This window comes from Gorilla gorilla, chromosome 17 (genome assembly GCF_029281585.2).
Source record: "Gorilla gorilla gorilla isolate KB3781 chromosome 17, NHGRI_mGorGor1-v2.1_pri, whole genome shotgun sequence".
Classification (NCBI taxonomy): Eukaryota; Metazoa; Chordata; class Mammalia; order Primates; family Hominidae; genus Gorilla; species Gorilla gorilla.
In genome coordinates this window covers 102,212,020-102,221,737 of record NC_073241.2, presented here as the reverse complement: position 1 = coordinate 102,221,737, position 9,718 = coordinate 102,212,020, and the positions used below count along the sequence as shown (strand labels likewise).

General features: G+C 37.7%; 1 protein-coding gene across 13 annotated transcripts in view; it reads left to right on the top strand.

The window, feature by feature from the left end:
- Positions 1 to 9,718, top strand: part of NETO1 (neuropilin and tolloid like 1) — a 125,424-nt gene that overhangs the window by 317 nt on the left and 115,389 nt on the right. For 8 of the 13 annotated variants that reach the window (XR_008673399.2, XR_004067946.3, XM_031003802.3 and 5 more), the window contains exons 2-4: positions 1,845 to 1,898; positions 2,143 to 2,280; positions 8,019 to 8,267. Coding sequence is in view for 9 of the 13 variants with exons in the window: in XM_031003802.3 (XP_030859662.1) it covers positions 1,845 to 1,898; positions 2,143 to 2,280; positions 8,019 to 8,267 (441 nt within the window). In the remaining 4 variants the exon portion in view is untranslated. Of the gene's footprint in view, positions 1 to 24; positions 337 to 1,844; positions 1,899 to 2,142; positions 2,281 to 8,018; positions 8,272 to 9,718 lie in introns of those variants that run through there. The other 5 variants (XR_004067947.3, XM_031003805.3, XM_031003806.2 and 2 more) reach the window with 3 other exon arrangements.

Here is a 9,718-nt window from a genome sequence, read left to right as displayed (position 1 = left end):
GCGCGGTCAGCCGTCGCCCGATCCCAAAACCTGCCGGAGAACGGTCTTTCAGTGCGCAGGAACCCCCCGGGGGTGGAGAATAGCGTGCAGTTCAGGGATGGACACGTGCGGCAGAGATTGGCCCAAGCGAGGGCGCAGGTGGAAAGCGGGAGAGCGCGGATGATACCTAGTGGGGCGAGAGGAGTCTTCCTCTTCTAGGGGCTCCCGGAGCTCGGCGGGCCCCTGTTCTCAGTAAAGGAGGTAGCAGAAGGCACACCTGAAGCCAGCGCTGGAGGGAAGGGCGAGGGTCAGCTTCCACCCCTTTCCGCCCTGGAGACCGCTGATGTCGCTTTATGGGTGTGTGGTAACGCGGGCAGTGTAGAGGTGGGAAGGAATGAGAGGAAAATAGTATCACGAGTCATCGAGTAAAAGGCAGTATAAGAAAATGTGTGGTGGAAATTTATCATTACTAAGCAAAGATGAGAGTGTTGATCGCGGGCCACGCAGTTGAGAGGGCTTTGCTGATGAGTTAAACACAGTACGTGGTCTATAATGTGATTTCATCAAAACAGGAAGAGCGGAGTAAACAAATACACATCCTGATGCTGAAGGATGTGTATACCTGTGTGTTCTGGGTGTGAGCAGAATCATGACAAATTAAATTGATTTTTTTTTTCCTCTGGAAACACACAGTAACGACAGCAGCCAGTGCCTTAATTTAAAATGCAAATGAACTGGCTAGAGCATAAAGTAACACACAATTGACAATATTTTAAATATTAATATCAAGACCTAGATACGTTTCTTAGAATAATGTTTAAGTATAAATGTATAAGCCTGTGGTGAGCTTTAATTCAGGAAATATTTGTGAATTGTGCTCTCCCCCGAATTCATTTTAAGTGAAAATGTGAAAACATGGACCTTTTATGTCGTTGGATGACAAAATGAATAAGAAAAATAAAATAGAAGAAAAATCAAATTATGAAGACTAGCTTACTTACTATTTTGCTAGCGTTTTATCTTGTAAAAATGTTGATTAGATCAAGAATATGGAAGTAAAACAAGTTTAGATTATAATGGCATTGCAGATTTACTGTTAAGTTACAGATCACAGTCTCTTTGACACTGGAAACCTGACTCAATATAATGCTTTCGGAAATCACGTTTCTCAAATTAATAATCAATTTCTATATATTGATTTGGTATTAAATCAAGTTAAGGTTAGAAGAGATTAATTTCACAGTTTAGAAAGTGCTGAGGGACGGGGTTACTTGGAGGTTCAGAACATTTTTGTAGGCAACATTCCAATAATGCTGCTTAATGCCCAAAATCCACATCAATCTGTTTCTTGCTTATTCTCCTCCCCCACAGTCTGTAGGATTTGTCTAAGTATTTATTTTCTAAAATACAGCCACACTGCAGTGTGTAAGGAACAGTCATGGAGCTGTTCTCATCGTTTGCCTCTCCTTTTCCTCCTTTTTACCTTCTGGACTCTCTCTTCCTTCAGAGATGCTGGCAGAGCCATTCCCTAAGGGTAGTTTAGATACAGTGTGACTCCTGTAGTCCCACTGTACTGTGTGTGACATGAGTAAATTGTCATGTTGCCTTTGGAGTGAATGATGTATTTGCCTTAGGAGTTTGGGTCTCATCCATTCTTAACTTGCTTTAGTTCCTTAAGGGAGTCCCAAGGTTTCCTGATTTGTACATTTCAAATTGGTTTTTGCAAGTTCTGAATCGACTTCTAACAGTTAACAATGAAAAAATTAATCTGCTTTGATATTATTTTATCTTGAAATTATGTTATGTTTTTATGGGATTTGATCATTTCAGTGTATTTTATCTCTGATTTTTCTTTTCTGTTTCAGTTGTAGCAAGTTTAATCATCCTCCATTTGTCTGGGGCAACCAAGAAAGGAACAGGTGTGTTTACTTAGAAAAATGCTAGTGGAAGACCTCGAATTATTTTGTATTTTCCTATTTTCCTCCTACTGTTAATATTCCAGAATATCTGAACCTGTTATAATATGTATAATTGATCGGTTTGGCTAAGACAACATTTAAAAATTAATTTACTAATGGATATTATAAGAATGTCCTCTCTATTTTTAGTACAATAGAAAATTGGACGATGGCTCTTTTTAAAACTTTTTTTTTTTTTTAACAGAAAAGCAAACCACCTCAGAAACACAGAAGTCAGTGCAGTGTGGAACTTGGACAAAACATGCAGAGGGAGGTATCTTTACCTCTCCCAACTATCCCAGCAAGTATCCCCCTGACCGGGAATGCATCTACATCATAGAAGGTAAGGGGAGACAGTGCCAGAGTTAAGAAAGCACTAAGCCAAAACCTGGCCATCTCTGTGCTTTGGATGAAGAATATGCGTACAGGCATTACAAAATTGATCTGGAGATCATGCGCAAAAATATCTCTTGAGTGAATCAATAACTGTAAAATCTGGAATCAGGCTGATTATTGAGATTAACTAGTAATGGGTTATGAACAAGCAAATTCTGTGCCATAAAAACAAATGAACGACTTAGGAGTTTATTTTGCAGTTGGCTTAATTGATTTAGAGTTCTCATGCGGTAGAATGGATGCATAGTTGGCAAAATATTAACTAAGGTGTAACTTTGAGAAACTAGCATTTTTTTAGCTCAACAATTAGTAGAATAACTTGCATGTTACATTTCTTTAGTATTATAAATTACAAAAATCATATTAATGTCAAAGATGAATCTATAATCACATTTTCTAAACACCAATCTGAAAGATAGTTACCTTATTTGTGTTAACAAGTGACATCTCATTTTGAAGTCAAGGTCAGGACTGTAAATTATGGCCCTTTATTTCATGACTTTTTTCCAACATGAAAGATAAATGGTGTTGGAAAGAGACTTCTCTTTGAACGTTTCCCATTTACACTAACCTTGTAAACACTTTTTTTTTTTTTGAGACAAAGCGAGAGTCCCCTGAGTTCCAGCGATTCTCCTGCCTCAGCCTCCCGAGTAGCTGGGATCACAGGCATACGCCACCGTGCCTGGCTAATTTTTGTATTTTTGGTAGAGACGGCACTTCACGATGTTGGCCAGCTGGTCTCAAACTCATGACCTCAAGTGATCCACCGACTTTGGCCTCCCAGAGTGCTGGGATTATAGGCGTGAACCATGGCTCCCGGCCAACACCTCTCTCTTAAGTACAGCTTTTCAAATGTAGAAGCATTTCATCTGGTGTTGGAAGTTTTCAGTATTCCAACTGTTAGTACCTAATAGCCTAAAACCCGGAAGCACCCACCTTCCCCCCACACACGCACACAGGCAAGACTGTCTTAAAGATATATGCACTTTCTACTACTTATAAATGGGGACACATTTATTTGATAGATTTTTCAAAGAAGCAGGCTTTCTGTTTACCCAATTTTAAGACTCTCTATTTAGAAATGATTTTTTTTTTTGGTAATTATTGGGCCAAAGATCTTCCCCCACCCTTAGTACTTGAAGTTGAATTTTCAGCAAAGATAAACCACACTGTAAGAAGGCAAAACAATTAGCTATGCTATTAAAAGGATAACACTGAAAACCTAAGGTCTGGCAGTGCAAATTCCTTTTACGACTGATAGAAAAGGTACTCGCTACTCGCCTCATAGGACTTAACAATATTCTCTGGGGACTATGTCCCTTTCCATAAACAATCTAAAGGGGCCCTGGGATTAGCACACAGTAGTTGCAACGGAGAAGCCAAAGAGAAGAATACGGGGAAGAAGAGATGCTCACCTTCATTTCTGAAGAATGTCCAGGGAAGGCATTATTCTCTACATACAGCAGCGTATGCGGAAGTTCAGAGCTATGATATGGTTGGGGACCTTCGTGGCGTATCCTAGGGCTTCTGCAGAATCTGAGGAAAATACAGCGGGAGGCTGAAGAGGGAAGCAGTCTCAGACAAAGAGGTACCTGGTATTCCTTCTGTGCCCGCTCGATAAAATCTTGAACATTATGTTGGAGACAATGAGGTGCCATTGAAGTAATTTAACTTGAGGAATAATGCGAGATTTTGATGATGAAGTAACTGAAGGAAAAGAACATAAACTAAGAAACAATTGCAAAAGTCCAAGTAAATCATCATAAATACGTATACTAAAGAAGCGGCATCAGTGATGGAGTACATGAAAGAACTGAGAGGTATTTAAGAAACTGGATCGCCAGACGCGGTGGCTCACGCCTGTAATCCCAGCACTTTAGGAGGCCGACGCGGGCGGATCATGAGGTTAGGAGATCGAGACCATCCTGGCCAATATGTTGAAACCCCGTTTCTACTAAAAATACAAAAAATTAGCCAGGCGTGGTGGCGGGCACCTGTAGTCCCAGCTACTCAGGAGGCTGAGGCAGGAGAATGGCGTGAACCTGGGAGGCGGAGCTTGCAGTGAGCCAAGATCGCACCACTGCGCTCCAGCCTGGGTGACAGAGCGAGACTCCGTCTCAAAAAAAAAAAAAAAAAGAAAAAAAAAGGATCGTCAGTGGCTGGATCAGGGGATCAGAGAATAGGGTATCCTGGGACTGTTCTAATATTTGTTGCTCGATAACTTGTTAGATAGACAGAATTGCCATCCCAGAAAAGAAATATAGACGGAAAAAATTGGTTTAAAGGAAAAATAATGTGTTTAGTTTGTGTTTATGGAGATGCTCCACGAAAACATTGGATACATGTAGCTCTAGCTCAGTGGAGAGATAGATGTGTGCTGAAAATGTATATACGTATGTCATAAATATAGAGATTGTTGTTGAGATTGTTAGTGTGAATAAAATTATCCAAGAGAATATTTGGAGCACTATTTTTCAACTGCTTTTAAAAATGCAGCTGCCTGGGCCTTTCCGCAGGAATTCTGATTTAATTGACCTTAGATAGAGCCCCAGGCACCATTATATTGTAGTAACATTCCATTGGAGTGCCCGTGGCAACCCGGTGTCTTCATCTAAAATGAGAGAAAATAAGATGTAGAATAAATTTTCTGGAAAATAACACGTAAGAGAGGGACAGAGTACGGGGAAAAAAGTAATGGAATGAGTAGGAGAAGCCAGAGAGTTAGGCAGGAGGGTCAGGTGTGCACGATGCCACAGCAGCCAGAGTGGATGGGGTCTTGAGAAGCAGGGAGTAGTCAAAGTGCCAGTTGTTACAGCAAAGAAAAATAAGTGAAAAACAGAAATGCACCTGTTACATGAAGCAATTAAGAGTTTGTTAGTAACAACGATGAGCACTCCCATTGGCATAGTGGAGACGGGTGGTTTTTTCTCTTTTAAAGGGGCAGATTGCACATATTTAATTCTAAAATGAATATTCTGTAGAGAAAGGTAAATTTGAAATAGAAGAGAAAGAGGGATACATAAGTGGTCAGATTTCTAGAGGTATGACCCATTGTGATGAAGAATACAAGTGAGGTCCCAGTCACGAAAAAGAGGATCCCTTTTTGAATGTCAGGTGGCCTAAACATTCCCTCAAAATGGAGGAAATAGTCTGTATATATGTGCAGTATCCAGGTGAAAGTGCTCATGGTTCTCAGTGCGTCTGAAGATTCTCAAAGTGGTTGAGACCGCTCGTGAACTAACCTCAGTGTTAGATCAAATATAACTTACAGAAATGTTAAAAGGAAGGGCAGCTGTGAAGAAAATTCTTGAAGGTGAAGCAAATTGAAGTTGAGAGAGTTAGATAGCTTCAAATAGTTTCTATGTGCCATAATCACTCATTTTTAATCTACCACAATAAGTATGTGGCAAACTTAGTTTTAAAAAGTTATTTCACTACCTTCTAAAATTCAGCTATGTAGGTTTCATTTCTGGTTGTGTGTCATTAACTTCAACATGCTGGACCAAAAGAAAATAAATCGTCCACTTATAATGTTGCCTACCAAAAGCCATAATGGCGGAATGTTTCCTGGGGAACATCGAGAGGTTGACTCAGCCACAGAACTTATGAAATAATAAGAGTGAAGGTATGGAGAAGTGAATTCATGTTAGATGGCCATTATTTCTTAGTGGGGGAAATTGGTGAGTGCGTGTTAAAAGATGACAGATAGAGTTCTAAGTAAATTAGCTAAGGACTGTCTTCATTGCTCTATCTTTCCCTAGCCTTACGTTATTTAAATTAACTTACAATCCAAAATAATTTGTTTCATCATAAAACTTGTTATACTGATTTATTGTGAAATAAACTGGTACATACATACTATAGGATGATAATGTATGCAAGTGCTATACTTAGTACTGATACGTAAATGGGTCTGACTCCTTCAGATTTGCCTTTTTGTTTTAAGGCTGACACTTTAAGCATAAAACATGGTTAGTCATTTCTTTGGGTACTTTCAAATTTCCAAAAAAAAGAAAAGAAAAAAAAAAACCACGTCATTGAAACTCCCTCAAATCTGTCATTATTGTGGTTACTCATTTGTTCACCTTTTTCATACAATTTAGTGATAGATAAAATATTTTTCTTGCATGAGTTATAAATGTCTCTTTTCAATGTATGAGTCTGAAACTTTTTTAGAAATTAAAGATTATTCATAAAATAATTCATTTTAAAAATGAATTGCCTTTAAACTGTTGATCTTTAATTGTATACCTGGGGAGCATCAGAGTTACATTTTATTCTGTAGGTCTCCAATTTCCAAGTTATACTATGTGTCTCAATCTTACATACATTTTTGAAAACCACGCATACCAGAGTTTACATTTTAGGTCATCATGGATGATGTTCAGTGTATATTTAAGAAGCAATGGGGTGTGGACAGCCACCATTCTGCATAGTTGCTGACCGTAGAGGGAGCAGGCCCGACTGTGCTAAGTCTTAACTTTCAAGTGTCTACAGGGGCTTAGTCCCTGAAAAGGGCCAAGTAGCAGGGAAGCACTCAGAGGGCTTCAGGCAACAGCTGTTTACTAACCGGGATACATATATGTTGACATTTCAGCAAATTTTATGGCCATTCTGGAATATCCTAGCTGAATGTAAGTCTGAGATGCCAGAATTTTGGACTGTTTTGGACATACCAGGGGAAGAATGAAAGACCATTAGCAAAAGCATTCATGTGGTGCTGTATAGAGTTGCCAGCCCTATAAAGCTTTCCCTGATTCTTTAGAGAGCTGCAAAAACATTTATGAGTATACACTCATTTATAATTTACTCAAAGACTTTTTTTTTTTTGGAAATTTTCGATGACAAGTACTATGCTAAGCGCTGAGAAAGAAGGTGAGTGAGATATGGTTCTTGTCTTTCAAGATCAGATTTAGAGAGGAGGCTTCTTTAAAGCAAGTCTTTCCTGCATAAAGAGGAGATAACGTTGGGTATGTAGATATTCAAAAATGTAAGAAAATCCATGGAAGTGTGAAGGAGCTTACTTTCTTAGAAGACAAGACATGTCTGAAGTGGTCTGAGCTCAGGCTCTCTGTGAGGGGATAGGGTCCTGGACGCAGGATATTCTTAACGGATAATGTGTGTTGAATGCATTGATCATGGTCCAGCTGCTGAGGTTTAAACCTGAGAGGGATGTGATCAGGTTTGTGTTGTAGAAAAATTCCTCTTAATGTCCTTACATATGCATTTGGATCTGATCTAGATACATGGCTTGGATTATTTGAAAGATTATATTTAATATAACTCTATGCCAAACAATTCTCAAGTGATTTGTGACCTTAAACCTGAGTATTCCTGGAAATATGAGAAAAGAGACAGAGAAATATTCCTTGACCTTCTAACTCCAAGTTAACAGCCTTTCATAAAAATACTGTGCTTTGTTAGTCCTGCGCAAAACATCAAAATGGTCATCTTGTATCAGAATAATATTTTGTGCAACATCATCGGTTTTAAGTTTCACTCCTTAGACATTTTTATGAAAATTGTATCCCGTAGAATAGTATCATATGCTTTCTTTATATTTCCATGCATATCATCCATAAAGTTTGAGAGAAGATGTACAAATAACATCTGAAATAGAATCAGAAAATATCAACCTGAAGATGTAAGAAATGGCCTCCTAGACACAATCTTTCTTCTTTACAGCCGCTCCAAGACAGTGCATTGAACTTTACTTTGATGAGAAGTACTCTATTGAACCGTCTTGGGAGTGCAAATTTGATCATATTGAAGTTCGAGATGGACCTTTTGGCTTTTCTCCAATAATTGGACGTTTCTGTGGACAACAGAATCCACCTGTCATAAAATCCAGTGGAAGATTTCTATGGATTAAATTTTTTGCTGATGGAGAGCTGGAATCTATGGGATTTTCAGCTCGATACAATTTCACACCTGGTAAGTAAGTACTTAAAAAAAAACTTTCTTTTTCTTCCTCATTTTTCTATCTTCATAGTACAAAATCTTTTGTAAGACAACATTATACTTTCTCAGAGAATGTTCCAGTTCTATTTAAAACCAAATCTACAGTGCTTTTTCTTTTCCCTACGCAAATTGTGAAAGGAAAAGATGTTTTCCTTAAAACAGCCTATACTAGAGGTAAAGAGTAGTGACTCAAGGCTCTAAATGGGCATCAGCCACATCATCAAGTGGACTTTTGTTATGATAGAATGTGTAATTGGAGAGACAGTCTGTGATAAGGAAACCATACATAGGAGCTCAATAAACTTGAAAAGACAATTGTAGTATTATAACATATATCCACCAAAATGATCTTTGGGGAACTTGAATCAAAAGTTTATTTGTTCTGAAAATTACCGTGTTTCAATCAAATAGATCCTACTTTACCAAGTAGTCTGCTCTCTTTTCAGGAAAGCAAATTCTTAAGAGTTTTGATGAAAGGAAAACTGAGACCTGTAACAGCCAAATACTCATTTACAAGGTCTTGCAGAAATTGTGTACAATTATCAAATTATGCAATCTGTATCAATTTTCCTTTTAACTCGCTAGAATTAAAAAGATCCTGTGTTGTTGCCTGGCCCACTTGATTAAGAGTTATCATTCATTACAATAAAAATAGGTTATCACATTTTTTCACTGCAAGAACACTACATGCATTAATTTAAATGGAAAAATGATTCAAATTACGTAAAGCCCATTTTTTATATAGTTTGTTTTCAGTTTGTATGTATTGTTTTATTTAAGTTAGGCAATAGCATAATTTGAAATATATGTAAAGTTGGTTGAAGCTTGTATTCCATGTTAAAGAAGTAACATCTAAATACAGCTTTGATACTCAGTTAAAAAACTAAAATTTTAAAAATTATTAATAAAAGTTTAATGATGACTTTCATTATGCCATTATGGGGTATGTTAAATCAAGCATTTACTGTAGCATATATATTAGCTTTAAGCATTAGGAATGTTTTTAATAATATCACTAAAGGATTGTGGTTTTAATTATGCTTTGCTGATAATGGATTACTCACAGAAATCATGCGTATTTCATGTGCTACAATCAAACTAATTTGAAGTATTTCCAAAAGGTACAAATGTTAGCGTAATTTGTTTGTTCAGATTATTAGTGCTAGAGTTGTAAATGGAAAGGTAGGTATTTTTTTCTTAACTGATAATTTTGAATATAACCTGTACCTAGAGACAGTGACATACGGCATGGTCTAGGTTTCATAAGTTATATTTTCATTCTGGGTTTGGTGATCATGAAAATAATGTCTTGGATTTAAAATTGTGGTTTCACAAAGAATGTAGTGTCAACTGTCATGCTTTATCAACATAAGCAATGCTATCCATGTTTCTGGCTCTATTTGAGATGACATAAATGGTGGCAC